This window comes from Nerophis ophidion, linkage group LG05 (assembly GCF_033978795.1).
Source record: "Nerophis ophidion isolate RoL-2023_Sa linkage group LG05, RoL_Noph_v1.0, whole genome shotgun sequence".
Classification (NCBI taxonomy): Eukaryota; Metazoa; Chordata; class Actinopteri; order Syngnathiformes; family Syngnathidae; genus Nerophis; species Nerophis ophidion.
Genome location: NC_084615.1, coordinates 47,983,192 through 48,004,083, shown reverse-complemented (window position 1 = coordinate 48,004,083; position 20,892 = coordinate 47,983,192). Strand labels below are relative to the sequence as shown.

At 37.2% G+C, this 20,892-nt stretch overlaps 1 protein-coding gene across 4 annotated transcripts in view; it reads right to left on the bottom strand.

The window, feature by feature from the left end:
* LOC133553230 (A-kinase anchor protein 7-like) overlaps positions 1–20,892 on the bottom strand; it is an 85,828-nt gene that overhangs the window by 35,416 nt on the left and 29,520 nt on the right. For 2 of the 4 annotated variants that reach the window (XM_061901186.1, XM_061901185.1), the window contains exons 6-8: positions 14,532–14,644; positions 14,412–14,458; positions 6,931–7,031 (exon numbers count right to left, since the gene is read on the bottom strand). In XM_061901186.1, coding sequence (XP_061757170.1) covers positions 6,931–7,031; positions 14,412–14,458; positions 14,532–14,644 — 261 coding nt within the window. Of the gene's footprint in view, positions 1–119; positions 187–6,930; positions 7,032–14,411; positions 14,459–14,531; positions 14,645–20,892 lie in introns of all 4 variants that reach the window. The other 2 variants (XM_061901187.1, XM_061901188.1) reach the window with 2 other exon arrangements.

Below are 20,892 nucleotides of genomic sequence, written 5' to 3'. Positions count from 1 at the left end.
GAAAGATACAACATAAGTTAAATAAAACCAACATATATAATGCACCTGCCATGTTTTTTACATAAATAGCTAGCCATAAGGATGTAAAAAATTGCAGATTTTACAGTGTTTGGAATTACCTCATTAGCTTTCTGTCATCCTACAGTCTTTAGTGGATCAGATATTTCCCCTTTCTGGGTGGTGAGACTGCAGACATCAAATGTGAAAGTGAGACGGTATTGACGGTCAATGTTGCATCAGATAAGAAAGATGAAATCAGATGTGTAAGTGGGACAGTCAGAGTTGTTAAGAATTAAAGGTTCAAAGAAAATGCCACAGGAACTGCTTAGGGTCATTTTTGACCCCACTTGTGGAAGAGTGGGTAGTGATACAAAAACTGCAATTTCTTAAAATTAATACAAAAAGAAAAAAATGTAAATGGTCTCATGTCACAAACATGTTTTATGAGGGATACCTGGAATATGAAAATATGACAACTTTTTGTTTTAAGGATTTTGAAGAATAAAAACCCAGTGTATTGCAAAACGCATTGATTTTAATTGGGGTAATTTTTGACCCTGCTTGTGGAAGAGTGTAGGTATTGGTAGGTTGAGCATTAACGGCTTAAGTAGCAAGCGCATGAATCTTTTCGCAGACAGTAGAGGCTGTCTCATTTTAAAGACAAAAACTGTCCACTGATTTACATTTTTTTTCCACAAAACCCAGTCTATGCTTCTACACTTAATTAGTATAGATTCACAGCTGAATCTGATCGATTGAGGTGGCTGCTACTGACATAGCCAAATCGCTCGCTTGTCAAACAGGATATCTGGTATCAGTAGTTTAACCTAACTACCTTAATTCCTAATGATGTTGTCATCTACCAATACTCATTGCTCCAATATCGGTATCGCATCGGAAGTGAAAACGTTGTTTTGGGACACCTTTGTATTTTTGGTGCTATATTAAAACAGGCCATTTTGGAATATCAGACCAACTTGCAATTCAATCAACATTTTGGGGGATACATACATTTGTCTCTTCAGTTGCACTCAAGTTTAAAGTTCGAATCGCCATCACTAAAACTAAAGCTTAGCTTGCATGAGAGTACTGGACTGACCCATGAAAGTCTAAAAAGACGAAATGTCATGTAATCGGGTGCAGAGATACACATATAGTCTCTCAATGGAAATCTGGCCACCTGTAACTGGTGTGTATTGAATAAAGAATATTTTGAAATGTGTTTTCTGTGTGATACTATTTTACACCAGAGTGGATTAGGAACATTCTATTATTAATTTTAGTATATTTTAATCTGTGCTGGATTAGCAGGGCTGGCCTTTTCTTTAAAATCCGTTCTTATTACCTTTTTCTGTAAGGTGCCGCCTCCCCTCAGACTCTTTTGTCTGACCATTCGAACTCCATCATCCATTTCGTCATGACAATCAGACTTGTTTCAATTTTCCTGCCTGTCCCTTCATCACTCTGGTAGTAGTTGAACCTTCTGAACCAGGCCCGCTTGCTCCTCAGAGTGCCCAACAATTATACCTTCTTTGATTGAATCGGATTGAGTCTGTCTAAAAAAAGCTGCTGGGGCCAAGCGAGGGATTTGATGAACGATCACAATGGCCAGTGAGACGCTTTTGCACAAGGCTTTTATGAGTAAGAATCCTGTTAGTCACCTGGAAACTTGTCAATCTTAATGTTTGTATCAGTGTGTTTTCGAGGAGTAAAACGGGAGGAGTTTTTACTATATGGTAGCAGACAGAAGCACCTGCTCAGTGGCCTTGTGGTTAGAGTGTCTGCCCTGAGATCGGTAGGTCGTGAGTTCAAACCCTGCCCGAGTCATACCAAACACTATAAAATGGGAACCATTGCGTCCCTGCTTGGCACTCAGCATCAAGGGTTGGAATTGGGGGTTAAATCACCAATTGATTCCCGGGTGCGACCACCACTGCTGCTCACTGCTCCCCTGTGGGGATGGGTCAAATGCAGAGAATAATTTCACCGCACCTAGTGTGTGTGACAATCATTGGCACTTTAACTTTAAGAGTGCAGTAAATTCAGACCTCCTTTGTTTGTAAATGTTGCAGCTGCAGTTTCAGACTTCCTTTTGGCTAAATTGGCAAAAATGTGTTTTCATATGGATACAAATGAATTTTAATATGCCAATGTAGATGTTTGACCCTGTAGTGCATGTAATATATGTGAAAATACCATGAAGCAAAAAGTGGATGAAAGTGAGGGGTGAGTTTTTTTTTAACTGGCAAACTTCTTGCATCAATATATTCGACTTGGTACTTGTTTTTTGTGTTATACAAGAGTTGAGTATTACAGTAACATATTTTAATTATGTCTGTCAAAGTTAACGTAATAACAACTAGTTAACTATAGGTTCCGCTAACGGCGATAATTTTTTTTAACGTGCAATAAACATGCATACGTTCAGACTCCTTTTTGACCCACGGTCCATTCCGTAGCGTAGGGAAGTGTAATTGCGTCCAGTTACTGTTAAGCCACGAGCTCAAAAATAGCAAGCAGAAATTGACAACGAAAGGGGGGCATTATAGAAATATCAGATCCAATGGCAAGTTGTTCTCCTGACAAGAAAACACTATTTTACCTTTAATTGCCGTGAGAGGATATCATTGGAGCGAACTTCCCTTTTTATAAAGGTAATTTTTTGACATACTGTAAACCTGTTATTTTTATAAAATTTTTTCCATGTAAACCAAAAGAATCTAAGCATTTCCCTTTGAAATACGTCCAAATCCTATTAGAGGTGTACTTTCAAACACTAGATATCACCAGAGTACAATATGTTCATATTAGACGCATAGTTAATTTGAAAATCAAAGACCTGCCAACAATCTGTAAAAAACATGTTAGTAAGTTTATAGTGACATTGTGTGAATGTGACACATTTGAACCACAGACAAACGTGTGGCTTTTGCAGGACATCGAATGTACAAGGCTGCAAGTTTATGCAATTATTTATCTAAAACAAACGTTGGAAACACATGCAGACATGCAAATATAAAAATATTTTTTGCATGCATGTCTGAAAATCCTTAAAATCAAAGTCCAGACAGCTGGTCTGATCTAAAGATCTGCAGCTTCACAAAAACATGTTTTGCCATGCAACCAATAGACAGTCTAATTGGACATTATCTTCTCCTATTGGTGGTGTGGCTGACTGTTTTTGAAGCATGTTTGAAATTTGTAATTGGCTTCAGTTTGCATCCATGTTACCATTACAGCATCCAGACTTATGCAACCTGCACGCTTGCCAGAGGTTCAAGGTTCAAACACTTTGACCAGGTAAGCAAAATTATGCATACATTTTGGTATAATTCACATCTAGTATTCGTATTAACAATTTGGAATTGCACAGATTATGTCACTTGTTATGATTGTTTGAAATAGTTATTTGTTTTTGTGTTTGTCAAAGTTTATAAAAGAATGTTCATCATTTGATGCAATCTGATGTTATGTATTCTTTTTTGCAGGTTTGTTCCACCCAAAAAATCCACCTACATCCTTTTTCCGCCACCTACTCATGCATGAAGAAGTCATGCATGTGGCTCCATATCCTTTTTTGTCATTGGTGGAAACCTTTTTTTCCACTTTGATACATTTTTGAAAAAGCTCAGGGAAACAACTAGGACGGCACTAAAGAGCGGCATTGGACTCTAGAGCTGCGGGTTGCCGACACCTGCTCTAGGCACAGCCGTCATTGTGTTAGCAAAGGCCACAAGCACCCGCCTGTCTGTCATGCAGTCAGCAGCCCAGTTAGTCCTCAAAAGCAGGGGTGCAGGTCAAAGACAGGGGATAGCAGCGACAGCAATCCCAGCCTAGGTAGTGCGCTAAACAGTGCACATTGTGTACGGGCAGAAAAAAAATAGTTCACTTGTGCACCATTTGCCACAGGCCCACTTGCAAAGACCATCTTTGGTCTGTAATAGATGTTCTCAATGAGTCTGTGTGTTATCTTGTTGTTATTGTTGTTCTGTTGGTACTATTGGTATTGTTCTATTGTTATTTTTTAAATTGATATTGTTAATAGTTTATAAGAAAAAAAATTATTTGACAAAAAGGGCACAGAACTTACAAAAACATAAAACTTAATATCAACGGATAGATCTAAAGTTCATCTAGAGATTAATGTATGATTTACTTTTAACACTTTTATGAGTGGCACCCTCAGGGTCCAAGGGTCTTCAAATGTCTTTATTCAAAATGGTCAATGCTCAAACCATTATTCTGAATCAAAATTGATATTGTTTATTATTCAAGACTTCAATTACTTCACATCAAATATTTGACCATTGATTTTTTTGGGGGGGGTTGGGGTGTTGGGACACAATGTAGGGTTCCCCAAGAGTTAAAGTAACAGTAGAGTGGAAAAACAATTTGCATTTATATTGAAGCTATTGTCATATATATATATATATATATATATATATATATATATATATATATATATATATATATATGATTTTCGACACAAAAAGACTTCCAAAGTTTGAGAATAAATAAAAATTATCAAAATAGTATCAATCTTACAGACATTACCAATACAATTTGAGAGATAACAACAAGACATTACCGAGGCATTTTGAGAGATAACAAGGAAGCCAATCACGTGGTAGAGTGATGTCGTTTAGTAAACAAAGATCCCTTCCCCATCAACAACAATGCTGATCAAAAAGACTTTGTGAGCGCCAACAACTATTACTTGGGGAAAAATTATGATCTTCAATTTACTTTAGAATTTAATTTAGTTTACCACTACTACCAATCCACCGCTAAAATAGTCAGTCTGCGTTGCCGCTTATAACAATAACATATTAGGTACATTTTTAGGTCACGACATGTAAATGTTTCTGAATGTTTTTAGACGAACTATAATGAGCGCAACAGCAGACCCTCAATGACTCAATTGTTATTAATTTATTTACAATTTTGAATGCAGAAAAAAAGACAAACATATTTATTCTTGTCTTACATAAGGATTGTGAAAGATAAACAGCAAATTTCATTCAATTTGTTGCGTATTTCCAAAATGACTGATCTAATAACCGGTTCAGAGTGCAAAAGCATTACTCCAGTGATGTAGAATATACAGAAATTTCCGTAGGTGTTCAGAGCGGAACATTCGAAAATGGCTGACGGAATTTGTGGCATTCTTTAACATTTTAGACGGTATTTCCACATACTTTGCGGATTGTAAATACAATTACCAGTAGGTATTGTTTATTGGATACAATTAAACATAGTTAAGCATGTAAAGTCAACTTTTTTCCCCCACTCTAATGGTACTTCAAAGTCGAGTGCATTAATAACATAAAATGTAGATTGTAACTATAAATAAATGATAAATAGGTTGAACTTGTATGGCGCTTTTCTACCTTCAAGGTACTCAAAGCAACAAAGTACAATAACTGCTTTACATTTATCTGACATTTTTGTCAAAATATGTTAAGACACCTTCTCATACCAATCACATCCATCCGGCTTCACAATATTAGTGTTAAGCTTTACATCCGGTTCAACCATCTAAACAATGAAACATTTTAATATTTTTCTGTGATATTTCTACCTAAACAAATGTTTTATAGCATGTTCAAATAATGTGTATATCATTTTATAATCTGTTCTAATTGATAATCCGCAATTACAGATAGTTTAGCAGGATGCATTTTACATTTTATTAATAAATAGAGAAGGTTAACCATTTTAATGCAGAGGTATGAATACCATTAACTTGTACAAAACGTAATGTACAGAATATTGGAAGCATTTAATTCAGGTAGAAATATCACATTTGAAATTACCAAACATCTTTCACAATCAAACTATGATCATTACAATCTACATTTTGTGTTATTAATGTGTGACACTGGTATCTAAACATTAAAGCATAGCTCCTCCCCTCTGAATGAAAGGGCTCCTACAGCAGGAATACTAAATCTGTATTACTACAAAAAAAAATCTGGCAAGACACCAACGCTCTCTCTCGCAATTCTCTTTAAAAGCGTGTTTGTTCTTTTTGTGTTGAGCTGTTTGAAAAAGCATATTGTTTAAAAAACACTTAATTGAAGCAAAGTAATTGTCCAGTCATGTTTATTTTAACTTGAAAATGATCTGTCTCGGGTACACTTTTTAATGAATCCTGATTTTTTTTTAGTTAACTATGAAAAAGCTGCGGTTAATCGCGATTAAATATTTTATCGTTTGACAGCCCTAAATTAAACATAAAGATAGTTACCTAGGAGCCCTAGGTGCCTCTCCGTTATGCCCCCCTTTTTTTGATCAAAAATTAAATTTCTTTTTAAAACACCAACAAAAACACCAACGTTGCTTATAGTGTAAAAAAAATAAATATATGGATTGATTCTAAATCTGCAAATAATTTATTCTCCTTTGTCCTTGAATTCTTATCCCTAACATGCACTCAGTCCGATGACTTCTAATGGCCTCTTTTCCCATTTGTCCTCACGTCACTGCAGCACACAACAACTAACAGTAACATCACGCAACGCCAACATCGCAATATAGTAGCCATATTCCATGTTTAGCGTAATGCCTTCAAGTGTGTCATGGTAGAACAACACAAGCGTCTCCATGCGCCAACCTTCACTAACCCTAGACAGTCTGACAGGCCAGTGGTCTGTGACAGATTATTGACAGCACACACATAAACACACAAGTACAATGCATCGGAGAACCTGCACACCAACATGATTTTTCCTTGTGTCCATTCGCTAACATCATTGTTTTAACTTTCAGGACAACAGGGCTTCTTTGCTGTTGTCATAGTAAGTTAAACTTAAGTATTATTCATATCAAAAATCAATCGTTAACAAGTTTTAAACAAATTCTAGATTTGAACATAAGCAGACAGCTCTCTCTAGATCGCGTGTGTGAGTGTGTATGATGCCTACTGACCGAGTTGCAGCGACGTCTCTGTGTGGTAGTATCCGTCCTCCTGCTTTCTTTTGAGCATGGAACAGAGATCCAGACGCTCCACCTTCTGGTTGCCGAAAAACCTGCATGTCAATCCACAGCATATTGAACTGCATGCTATTCTGCACATAATTGTCTGTACATGTTTATTTAAAGCAGGGTTCTTAAACATTTTCCAAGCCAAGGACCCCCAAACTTATTAAGAAGGGACCACCTACCTACAAATCTTGTTTACAAATGTGTTTTAAATTGAATTAGTCCTAAAAGACCACATGAAATTGGGGCCCAATGCAGAAATGTACTTGGACCACTCTCGGTTTCATGAATATCACTATCACGATTGCGTTTGTCAAAAAATATCTTCTCGGATCTTTCTATTTTGTTCATTTTCACCTTCATGGCACACTACTACAACTCACACACTGTGATGTGGCACACACAGACTTCTGCCGTGCATGCTGCAACTAGTTATGGAGTGAATCTATTTTTAACTACCCATTTATCTGTTCACTACAGTGTGTTGGCTTAATGATAATGTGTATCCAAAGACATTTATGGCGTAAAATTCCTTCTAAAACTCCACACATTCCCCAAAAAAGTTTCACAAACCCAAATTTTATTTCCACAAACTCCCCAAAAATGTTTCACTAACTCAAAAAAAAAAAGTTTCACACATGGACATTTTTTTTTTAACAAACTTAAAAAAATGTTTCAACAAGGAGAAGGACAAAAAAGGAGAAGGAGAACAACAAGAAAAAGAGGAAGGAAAATAAGGGGAGGAAGGAAAAGAAGGAGGAGAAGGAGAAGAAGAGACACTTCATGGAATGCTTTCTAGGGAACGCCAACAGTGGTGATGACAACGCGAGAGTGTAAACTTGATATGTAATGTCATCCAAAATTGCTGATGCAGCTTATGCAAGTACTGTATGCTATATCTAGCGAGACAATATATGGTGAATAAACAGCTTATGGTTATTATTGTGGTTGCTGTTTAAAGCAACACACTAAAAAAATGTTTGTGCATTTTAATCAAGCGAGAAATAAAAAATTTGTACCGGTCGTTGCTTACCTATATAACAATTACATATAAGACATTTAATACTGTATTATTTTTAACAAGTTGTTTATAAACTATAGAACGTAATTTGTGGTATAACGATGTAATTACACTGCAAGAAAGGACTTAAGGCTCAGTTCTAGAGCACTATAAATTAACTTTATGATGTGGATGTGTCTTTGTCTCCATCCATTCATGTTCTACCGCATATCTTGTCTTGTCTGACATGAAATAATGTGGAAAGTTTAGTACTGCAAGAATTGTGTTTTGCGGTCTATTGCGTTTGGCTCAAGAAAAACTTTAAACTTGTTCTGTTTAAAGTGTCACCATTAAACGGCATAGAGGTAGGTGGTGGAGGCTTAATGTTAGACATTTATGGCATTTATTATTGTATTAGACATATATAAATGCATTTGCATTAATTAAATAAAGAAAAATAAGTAACCGAGGTCAATCCAAAATAAGGAGTCTTAGTTTGTGTTGCCTCTTTGAAAGAATGTTAGTTGTATTAATCTATCTAGTTTTGGAAAACTGCACTTTCAAATATTTGATTAACAAATTATTTATCTATCCGTCCATTTTCTAACACTTGTCCCTTTTGGGGTCCAGGGGGTGCCGGAGCCTATTTCAGCTGCATTCGGGCGGAAGGCGGTTTACACCCTGGACAAGTCGCCACCTCATCACAGGGCCAACACATATAGACAGACAACATTAACACTCACATTCCCACACTAGGGCCAATTTAGTGTTGTCCTTTTTTTTCTCTTCTTTGTCATGAAAAAGGGACGTTTTTGTCACGAAAAAGGGAGGTTTTTGTGGTTGGTGCACTAATTGTAAGGGTATATTGTGTTTTTATGTTGATTTATTAAAAAATTCTTCTGCGGCCCGGTACCGGGCCGCGGCCCAGTGGTTGGGGACCACTGCTATATGTTATAGTTTTTTGAATGACTCTTACCATAATATGTTACGTTAACACACCAGGCACGTTCTCCGTTGGTTATTTATGCGTCATATAACATACACTTATTCAGCCTGTTGTTCACTATCCTTTATTTATTTTAAATTGCCTTTAAAATGTCTATTCTTGGTGTTGGATTTTATCAAATAAATTTCACCCAAAAATGCAACTTATACTCCAGTGCGACGTATATATGTTTTTTTCCTTCTTTATTATGCATTTTCGGCGGGTGCGACGTATACTCCGGAGCGATTTATAATCCGAAAAATAAGGTAATAAACACTTATTTTACTTTATTGTTGAAACAGTGAGAAACAACTGCTTGCCCATTACCTCACCAAGAACCTGAGTGAAGACAACCAAGAAAGACTAAAACAGTTTTTAAAAAGCTCTGCAGTCTGAGGAATTTTGAAATATGCTTTGACTTTTAATAAAAATATATTATGACCTTGTATTGTTTGTTGTTTTACTATACAGCATATTTTTCACACACACATAAACACGCACGCACACAATCACAAACACAAACACGCACGCATGCATGCATGCATGCATGCACACACACAGGCAGAGTCTATATGTTGAGTGTTATTAACTTCAAGATTAGGGTAACAGGTTTATGAAATGTTGACACATGATTCTAGTATCTTACAATCGTTATTCAAGAGTAGCCGCCAAACTACAGAGGGCTCCAACACAACAGTTCTTTACAAAAATTCAAACTGAGGTTGGAAACTGTAAAACTCAATCCTCCTCTTCACGACTCCAAAGAATGTTTACAAATCAACTGGTAATGGGAGATTGAAATGAACACATTACACAACATTTATTGAAGGAAATTCGTACTAAGGAACATTATATCCATTTATACTCACAAAAATGGATCTTAAAAACATTTATCAAAATATTTGGTCAATAATTCCCATATAAATATAAATAAATACTTCTGGACCGGCAAATTGACAGTCAAGGGGCTTCATGTTTGATAGATCAAGGAAACGTTGAAATTGGCAGGAAGTTATAACTTTGAAATGTTTTCTGAACACTACATTAGTTGTTTGAAAGTCAAATTAGCAAATACGTTTGAATCATGTGAGCCACGATGTAAAATATTCAGAGAGCATGAAGTTAACAAATAAAAGTTAGTATTGCACCCTTAAAGTAACAATACTGTATATATGATTTAGCTCAAGTGGGTTCAGTGTGGTGCAAAAATACACAATTATAATCACGGTTGAGATGTGATGACACCATAAACAAGTAAAATACATGTGAGATTTGGGCAAGAACCAAAAATCTCTCCAGGTGCAAACGCTGCATTAAAAGCATTTAATAATTCCACAATGTGATGCCTACAAAGTATTCAATTATTCTCATTTTGAAACAAATTATACTTTGATGTTCTTAAAATTCAGGACTATAAAATCTACTATATGTGTACACAATTTAAAAAATTAGGCTAACCCAATCCGTAGTTTGTTCTAATTATTTCTGCTTAGTGATTACTAATGTAACATTTAATCTACGATCTATATATATATATACATATATATATATATGTTAATTTTTACCTCACCTTTTGTTTGCATTAATTAATTGATTACATCACATTATTTGCTCTGAAAATCACTTTACATATATATATATATATATATGTTAATTTTTACCTCACCTTTTGTTTGCATTAATTAATTGATTACATCACATTATTTGCTCTGAAAATCACTCCTGTTGTTGCCACCGCTACGGGTGTACCATTCGAGAAATATTTCTTAGTATTTGTAAAGACCAATGGCTCCGCTGGCCTTAAATTGACTCAGCAGCACCACCTGTCGTTGAAGAGTGCGAACTTCGGTTTCCGTGAGAAAAAAAATTGCGTGCGTGGAACAAAAAGTGGAAAAAATGTGCCAAAAGTATTTACTTCAACAAAATTGTTTTTCTACTTGCGAATGGTTTTGCTGTTTTTTTTTAGTTTGTGAAACCATTTTGAGGTTATCAAACATTTTTCAGTTTGTGAAAACAATTTATGGGGTTTGTGAAACATTTTTAAGTGTGGAACCTTTCTGAGATTGTGAAACATTTTTTTAGTTTGTAAAATATTTTTGAGGTTGTGAAAAAAATTTTTTTTAGTTTGTGGCATTTTGGCAGTAATTTCACTGCATATATATTCAAAATGTAGGGGGATTATAAAAAATATATTAAAAAGTCATATTGACCAAAAATTTCACAGCCCTCCTTGCAGTACCTCTGCGCATACCCTTGGTGTTGCAGCCCCACTGTTGAAGACCACGGCTTTAAAGCTAATAAATCTTCATTAAAACACACAACTATTGTGTTTATAGTTAACCCTTGAAATAACAATATGTTTTATTATTGTTGTTTGTACTTTACAACAACACTGCATTTTACTGAGGGATGTTTTTAGGGTTATAACAGTATCAACATCTTATGGTACAACATTATCACATTATTAATGCCACTGTACAATTTTATTGTGGTTTATCTCCAAAAAAATAAATGCCATAGTGTGTAAAATGAAGTGCCAGGAATGTTTACGTTTATGAAGACAATGCAACCCCACAAGACATAACTAGTTTACCGGCCTCAGATTTGTTCCCTTGGAAAAATAATTTGAGGTGCAATCGAGAAAAAAAGCAGAAGCTACGGTCATTGACCACAAGTGTTATTTGATGGTGAGTTAAGTATCAGTTTATGTGACTTAATATAAATAACTTTACCACATGGTGTAAATTATCTATAACCAACAAATATATGTTTGCAGCACAAATCCTGCTTAGTGAACTTTGTTGACATTTTATAACGCAAATATATAATTTAAAATTACACAAATATGAATCCATTACAGTGGTCATATATGTGAAATGCAAAAAACTTTATCCACACTTCCCCTTGTTTGGCGTATTTTAGCTGCTTGATATTTCTGATCGATTACAAAACTTTAAGGAGGTCGTCAAGGAAGTAGACAAGGTAAGAGTCAAACTTTCACATAGTCTTAATATTCAATGTTTTATCGTTTACATTTCATATTGCATTGTCATCATGGTCGAATGTGGGGCGGGGATATAAATGTTAAAGTCGTTGAAGTTATGTGTTGTTGTTCAGTCTGTTATAGCTTGCCTTAATCAATGCAACCTGAAGTGTTGTTTTTGTACAAATGATTGTTGTTAAGTCACAATCAGCACTCTATATGGCAAAAAAGTTTTGTAATGTGTGTATGCATGTCTATATGTGTGTGTGTTTGTGTGTGTGTGCGTGTATCTACATAACAGCATATTTCCAATTACCCTCAAAAATATTTCTTTACCGCAGTTTTTACTGTATTCTCACATGTTTGGCAAACTTCCCTCTTCAATTTGGTATACAATTAATATAGAGTCTTGAAGCTTTGGAATCGCAGATTACGTGTAAAAACAGCTATGTAGGTGTATTTACAAATCACCCTGAGACGGCAAACAGTTGTAATAACTAATAATTAAAAAACAACAACTAAAGTTTTTGTATTAATGTTGATATCAAATTTTTTAGATGCCTATTTAATTACATTACACATATATTTCTTTACAACTGTATGAAAATATATTGCATGTACTGAACATTGAGGCACTTGTGATTAAGGGCGATATATAAATAAACTTCGATTGATTGGGTGTATGTAAAAATTCATCATATATGTATATAATGTATTAATATGTAATGTACACAAATATATTCATAACCTATATATAGTTACTTTACATGCAGTCGGCTTTCGACCCCCAGCCCAATTTTTTAGCCTAATGCGGCCCCCAAGTCAAAAGTTTGGACTCCCCTGCTTTAAAGTGACAATGTAAACATTCAGTGTAAAAAAATAGTGTTTACTTCAGTGTCTTTCAACTTTTACCATCTGAGAAGCAGTGTCCTCCACAGTGGACATATTTATATCAGTTTGGAAAATGCATTTTTTTCAAAAAAGTTAACTAACAATTAAACTTTAATAATGCAAATTGGCTTCGCTGGCTTCTAGTATCTTATATGGCGACCTGTCCAGAGTGTAAACTACTTTCGCCAGAGCGCATTGAGAGAGACAAGCGTGGAAATGGATGAATGGATTGAGGAATTATTAAGTATATTTTCAGTTTACTGCGATGAGGTGGAGACTTGTACAGGGTGTACCCCACCTTCGGACCGAATGCTGCTGCTTAAATGCCGCGACCCCGAGAAGGGCAAGTGGTAGAAAATGGGCGGATTTTCAGTATACTCCTATTTCCTGCGGTGTAGAGTTTTTTTGGTGATTCCCTACGTGTGGTGCAACATGACTGGCTGGCTCTCTGTTGCCTTGGAAACGCTCAAGACGAATGTGGGGCGCTTTACTTTGCAGAATGCAGACTTTCCTACCTCCACCAACGAGGTTATATTTTTGCCAGAGGGTTGTTTGTCTGTTTGTAAGCAACACAACTAAGAGCTATGGATGGATTCCAATCCATTTTTCAGGAAATATTAAAAAAAACTTCACTTCCTGCTTTCCACACCCCCACCTTGCACAGAGAATTTTGGCAGATGTAGTTTCTTTTCAGTCCTGGCCAATGCTACAAGCGCCAGAAAATAACTACACAAGAAGTTTTTGTTTGATACTGTTACGTGTCACGGGATTACTCTGAAGACTTTGAAACTGTAATACAACAGCATCTACAATATCGTTAACCTCCTAGCCTTTTCTAATATTTAAGTGGAGACCAACAGTCTTACAAATGTCAATTAAAAGTGAGTATTATTATCTTTACAAAGGCATTAACCTCTTGCATAGGAGCACAAGTGTACTTAAAGGGGAACTGTACTTTATTTGGATTTTTGCCTATAGTTCACAATCCTTATAAGAGACAAGAAGACAAAAGTTTTTAGTTTTTTTCCAGCTTACTATCATAACATATCGCTTGTTCTTGGTGGCCAGCAATGCAACTAATGGGAGCGATCTATTCTATCTCTAAATAACTTCCTAAATGCATTTAAAAACCGTCAACATTACTTCCATTTCCGGAACGTAAAAGAAGTGTAGGAACACACATTGTCGGACGTGCGCTGCTATGGATAGGGAACAAATGTGCCGAGTAAAAAGTTCAGGCAATTATTAAAATGACCATAATACGGTAAATATTGTAGATATTACATATTGTTATGAACATGTCTGTTACTACAATATGTATAGACTTGCAATGCGTATACAAAACGTTGATGGAGGGTTTTGAAGTTGTTTTAGACGCTTTGAAGGCAACATCGGTGACTCATATTTGCCGCATCATCCAAGCATTTATCATCTTTAAAATTCTCCCCCAAAAAAGACATGTGTGTTCTTGTGTCTCATGATTGGGAACAATAGGCAAAATTCTAAAAAAAGTGCAGTTCCCTTTTTATGAAGTTTCATGTTAGCATATGATAAAACAGGTGTCTTACCTGCTGGTGTAGTTCGAGTAAAGTGCCGGGTCCACACGCTTTATACCCTTGGTGGTACAAAATAACCATCATTATCAGCCTTGCCATTTAGTTTTATGTCACACCATGTCTATTGCATACCTGTGACCTCAGTTTTGGTGCTTTGGACAACTTCATAATGGTGAGGTGGGGTTCAAACCCATGACGGTCACCTTCCAGGAGGCCCAGCTGCTCAAAACGGCCGCGCAACAAGTCTGCAACATATTAAAGTTAAAGTTCAATGATTGTTACACACACACTAGGTGTGGTGAAATTTGTCCTCTGCATTTGACGCATCCTCTTGATCACCCCCTGGGAGGTGAGGGGAGCAGTGGGCAGCAGCGGTGCCGTGCCCGGGAATAATTTATGGTGATTTAACCCAGGGGCGTCACTAGACCTAATACTGTACTGGGGCACACCTGGGGCACAAATAATTCATGTGAGCGTGCAAAGCGCGCAAGCAAAAACATTTTTAGCACTTATTTATCATAAAAAATACATAAATAGTGCTTTAAACTATGAAATCATATCAGATTATGTTGTATGGATCTTTGATTAACCACCTGAAATTAACTAATGCATTTGACCTACTTGTGCACTTTTTTACCCCAGACTTCTGAACAGCTACTGGTAAAAGCAAAAAGGAAGAGCAATGAATCTTTTTTAAATATATATTGCAGTAGTCATCTGCAAATTTAACATCTACAAAAGTAAAACAAAAAATAAAGCACCCCTACATCTCTGGGTTCTTTTATATTATTTAATTTCCATTTATGGCAATGTGGCTAATCCTATTTCAGATACACAAAACTATAAAATATACACAAAATAAAGCCACAGTAGTAGAATAAATGAACAACTGTTGTGTGTCTGTTCAGGGAATCATTTTCTGAGAAGTAAACTGTAACGTCTCCTTTTCATTTTTGCAAAGTGGTCAATCACTCTGGACAGACATGGAAATATTACAGTAACTGTTATACAGTTGACCAGTGGTTCCCAACTGGGACATAAAAGTGGATTGTGTGTCATTTTCAGTCAGATGTGTGCATGAAAAAAAAAAGTTTAGGGAGAAAAAAATCAAATTGTGGCAACAAAACCAGATTATTTTAGCCTTTTTTCTAGTGACTATTAGTGAGTATTTTAGCAAAAGGCAAACCGACTAACAAGTTGTAGGAGTACTCAGGACAGACATGGAAATATATTTTTAAAAAATCTAAATGGGGCAACAAAACCCGATATTTTCAGCCATCTTTCTGAAAACAAATACAGAAATGTTACTAATTTTTCTGGAAACAAAACCAGATGCTTTAGCTGTAACCATTTTTCTGGTGACAAAACAAGACTATTTTAGTCACAGTCACACCGATTAACAAGACAAGTCTACTGTGCTATTTTTCTGTGAAATAAACTTGAATGATTTAAAAATTGGCTCACGACTTGATGATATGGAAAAATGTTTTCCTTCCTGAAGATAAACCATTTGAGAAGCACTCAACTCACACATGCTTACTCCAAATCATCATTGATGCAGAACCAGCAGACAATAACCAACATTATGTTTCATGTTCATTGGAAATTCCCCCGACAGCTCGTACAGCAAATAAATATGTTTGTCTTGATACAAGGAATAACGTTAGCTAATTTAGCATCAACTTAAGACAATGATGTTGCCTAGCTAGCTAGGACTTCACTTACATCTCTCATTCCTCGCTTCTTCTTCATTGCTGCGGGCGAATAACTTTCTGATATCCATCTAGGATTTACAGTTTGAGTCAAATCAAAATCAAAATAATGTAATTAACAAATTGTTGTTGGCTAACGTTACCTGCCTCGCGCAGTAATTCGCAGCCCCCCCCCCCTCTCTCTCTCTCTCCCTCTCAACCGAAGTCTAGATCCACACGTGAATAAATTACCATATTAATTAGCCATGTGTTCATTGTTAGTGGAGTGAATACAGTAGCAATCAATTACCATACTAAGTAGTATGTGCGCTGTTGTCTATGTTATGTAGACTTAAAACTCCGAAGCGTTTTTTATTTTTATTGGTGAAATTTTTACTGGGGCACTGCAGATCAACAGTGGGGCACGTGCCCCACTGAAATATGTCTGGCGACGCCCCTGATTTAACCCCCAATTCCAACCCTTGATGCTGAGTGCCAAGCAGGGAGGCAATGGGTCCCATTTTTTTATAGTCTTTGGTATGACTCAGCCGGGGTTTGAACTCCCAACCTACCGATCTCAGGGCGCACACTCTAACCACTAGGCCACTGAGTAGGATATTCAAATCAAATCAACTTTATTTATAAACCACATTTAAAGTTTACCACAGGGGTAGCCAAAGTGCTGTACAATGGGCAGGTTAAAAGATAATACGAGAACCGAGCAAACAACACAACACAAACAGAACATGATTAAAAAATAAACAAATAAAACATAAAAACAGGTTCACAGCAGGTGTATAATGGGGCGCCATTGCAGGATGGATATCACTCAGTGTTAAAAGCCAAGGAATAAAAGTAAGTTTTTAAGAGAGATTTAAAAACAGGAAGAGAGGAGGCTTGTCTAACACTCAGAGGTAGGTCGTTCCAGAGCTTGGGATCAGCAGCGGCGAAAGCTCTGTCACCTCTAAGCTTCAGCCTTGTGTCAGGGACCGTCAGTAGCAGCTGATCGGCTGATCTTAGGGATCGGGTGGGGCAGTAAGGCTAAAGGAGATCAGACAGATATGTTGGCGCGAGGTTGTTTAGACATTCAAAAACAAATAGAATGAGTTTAAAATGTATTCGATAACGCACAGGGAGCCAGTGAAGGGACACTAATATAGGGGTGATGTGCTCACGTCTGCGGGTCTGTGTTAGCAGACGAGCAACAGAGTTCTGCACGAGCCGCAGGCGGGCGAGATAGGCCTGGCTAATGCCTACATACAGGGCATTGCAGTAGTCTAAACGATTCGAGATAAAAGCGTGAATTATTTTCTCGAGATCATGTCTTGACAAGCGGTTTCACTTTCGCTATTTGGCGTAATTGATACAACCTTTTTTGAACGACGCTGCTGATTTGTTTTTCGAATTTAAAATCTGAGTCGAACTTTATCCCCAGGTGTGTGACACAGTCGCTGAAATAGGGGGTCAGAGTGCCGAGGTTAACGTTGGGGGAGGGAGAGCGACTTCGACCTAACAACATAACTTCTGTTTTGTTTTCATTTAGACTCAGGAAGTTAGCTGAAAGCCAGGCTTTGATGTCGTGCAGGCAGTCAATGAGACGTTGAACTGTGTTATTTTGTGCCATGGGGAAATAGATCTGGCAATCATCGGTATAAAAATTAAATGCAATACCATACTTCCTAAAAATAGAACCAAGGGGGAGAAGGTAAAGCGCAAATATGATTGGGGCAAGGATTGAGCCCTGTGTGGTAGAGGAGCTGTGGAAGACATAAAACTGTCTATTTAAACATTTAAATAAATATTCACAAATTTAACCTCAAAACTTCAGTTCAGTTAACATCAAATAATTTAAATTTGTTTCTGCAATTTCTTTGGCTTAAAGGGGTCATATTATGTAAAGCACACTTTTCCTGCCTGATGACATCTGATCTTGTGCTGAAAATGTGAATTCAAACGAAGATGCATTGAGGAAATATTTAGAAAACAGAGTAGTTTGAGCTACATTTCCCAACTTGCGATGTCAGCTTTTATCTCCATACACGGTACAGGTTTTGAAGTGAAGTGAAGTGAATTATGTTTATATAACGATTTTCTCTAGTGACTGAAAGTGCTTTTACATAGTGAAACCGAATATCTAAGTTCCATTTAAAGGGCAACATTATCACAATTTCAGAAGGGTTAAAACCAATAAAAATCAGTTCCCAGTGGCTTATTTTATTTTTGGAATTTTTTTTCCAAAATTTTACCCATCACGCAATATCCCAAAAAACTGCTTCAAAGTGCCTGATTTTCACCATCGCTATATCCACCCTTCCATTTTCCTGTGACGTCAATGCGTGATGCCAATACAAAAAAAAAAGATGGGACGGCGTGGCGCAGTGGGACAGTGGCCGTGCGCAACCCGAGGGTCCCTGGTTCAAATCCCACCTAGTACCAACTTCGTCACGTCCGTTGTGTCCTGAGCAACACACTTCACCCTTGCTCCTGATGGGTGCTGGTTGGCGCCTTGCATGGCAGCTCCCTCCATCAGTTTGTGAATGTGTGTGTGAATGGGTAAATGTGGAAGTAGTGTCAAAGCGCTTTGAGTACCTTGGAGGTAGAAAAGCGCTATACAAGTACAACCCATTTATCATTTATTTAGCTCGGATTCAGACTCGGATTTCATCGGCTTAAGCGATTCAACAGATTACGCATGTATTGAAACGGATGGTTGGAGTGTGGAGGCAGATAGCGAAAACTAAATTGAAGTAGAAACTGAAGCTATTGCGCCATATCATGACAGACAACGGCAACGAGGACGAATTCGGCGATCGCCTTCGAACCAACGATTGCATCTTTTGACAACTGGTGCAACTTGAATCCGTCGATTGGTATGTATTTTTTTGGCATTAAATGTGGGTGGAGGGAAAGGCTGGATGCAAATATAGCTACAAATAAGGCATAATGATGCAATATGTACATACAGCTAGCCTAAATAGCATGTTAGCATCAATTAGCTTGCAGTCATGCCGTGCGCAAATATGTCTGATTAGCACATAAGTCAATAACATCAACAAAACTCACCTTTGTGATTTTGTTGACTTTATCGTTGGAAATGCATCTGCTTTGAGTGTCGCAGGATATCCACACATCTCTGTGCCATCTCTGTCGTACCATCGCTATCGTCGGTAGCGATGCTACGACAGAACAGAACAAACGAGGGACTTTCGCATCTTTTGACAACTCGGGCAACTTGAATCTGTCGATTGGTATGTGTTTGTTTGTCATTAAATGTGGGTGGAGGGAAAGGCTGGATGCAAATATAGCTACAAATGAGACATAATGATGCAATATGTACATACAGCTAGCCTAAATAGCATGTTAGCATCGATTAGCATGCCGTGACCATTGATATGTCTGATTAGCACACTCCACGTAAGTCAACTTGAATCCGTCCCTGTTCGTGTTGTTACACCCTCTGACAACACACCAACGAGGCATAATGTCTCCAAGGTACGGAAAACAGTCGAAAAAACAGAAAATAACAGAGCTGATTTGACTTGGTGCGTGTAATGTGTTTGAGAAAATGGCGGATTGCTTCCTGTTGTGACGTCACGGGTGAAAGGTCATTGCTCCGACAGCGAACTATTGAAAGCCCTTATTGATCGCCAAATTCACCCTTTTAGAGTTTGGAAATCGGTTAAAAAAACATATGGTCTTTTTTCTGCAACATCAAGGTATATATTAATGCTTACATAGGTCTGGTGATAATGTTCCCCTTTAAACCAATGTGGGTGGCACTGGAAGCGGGTGGGTAAAGTGTCTTGCCCAATGACACAACGACAGTGGCTAGGATGGCGGAAGCGGAGATCGAACTAGGAATCCTCAAGTTGCTGGCACGGCCCCTCTACCAACCAAGTTATTCCGCCCAGACCTCTGCACAAGACCATTTTCTTTTTCTCTAGCACAAATTGTAGCTAAAAATATATATAAAAAATGCTCTGTTGTTGGTTGTACTGTGGAACCTCAATTTAAAAAAACCCTCCCTTTTGCAAACTTTTAAATTAAAAAACTTTTACATCAAGCCAAATATGCTTTTGTGTGCAAACCATGTCTTAGTGTACGAACGCTTCAGTCATTTATTCATTTTGTGCACCGCTGGAAGCCTTTGGGCGCAGTCATTGCATCTAGCACAGTACACACGGGGCAATACATGCAGTGTATATATACATCCATCCATCCATTTTCTACCGCTTGTCCTTTTTTTGGGGGTTGCTGGAGCCTATCTCAGCTGCATTTGGGTGCAAGGCGGGGTACACCCTGGACAAGATGCCACCTCATTGCAGTGTGTATATATATACATATACAAACCTCGTTTTAATATCAGTTTGGAAATTGTGTAAATATAAACGGAATACTATGATTTGCAAATCATTTTCAACCCATATTCAGTTGAATATACTACAAAGGCAACATATTTGATGTTCAAACTGATAAACATTTTTTTGTTGTTGCAAAAACTCATTAACTTTAGAATTTGATGCCAGCAACACGCGACAAAAGTTGGGAAAGGTGGCAATAAATACTGATAAAGTTGAGGAATGCTCTTCAAACACTTATTTGGAACATCCCACAGGTGTGCAGGCTAATTGGGAACAGATGGGTGCCATGATTGGGTATAAAAACAGCTTCCCAAAAAATGCTCAGTCGTTCACAAGAAAGGATGGGGCAAGGTACACCACTTTGTCCACAACTGCGTGAGCAAATAGTCAAACAGTTTAAGAACAACGTTTCTCAGAGTGCAATTGCAAGAAATTTAGGGA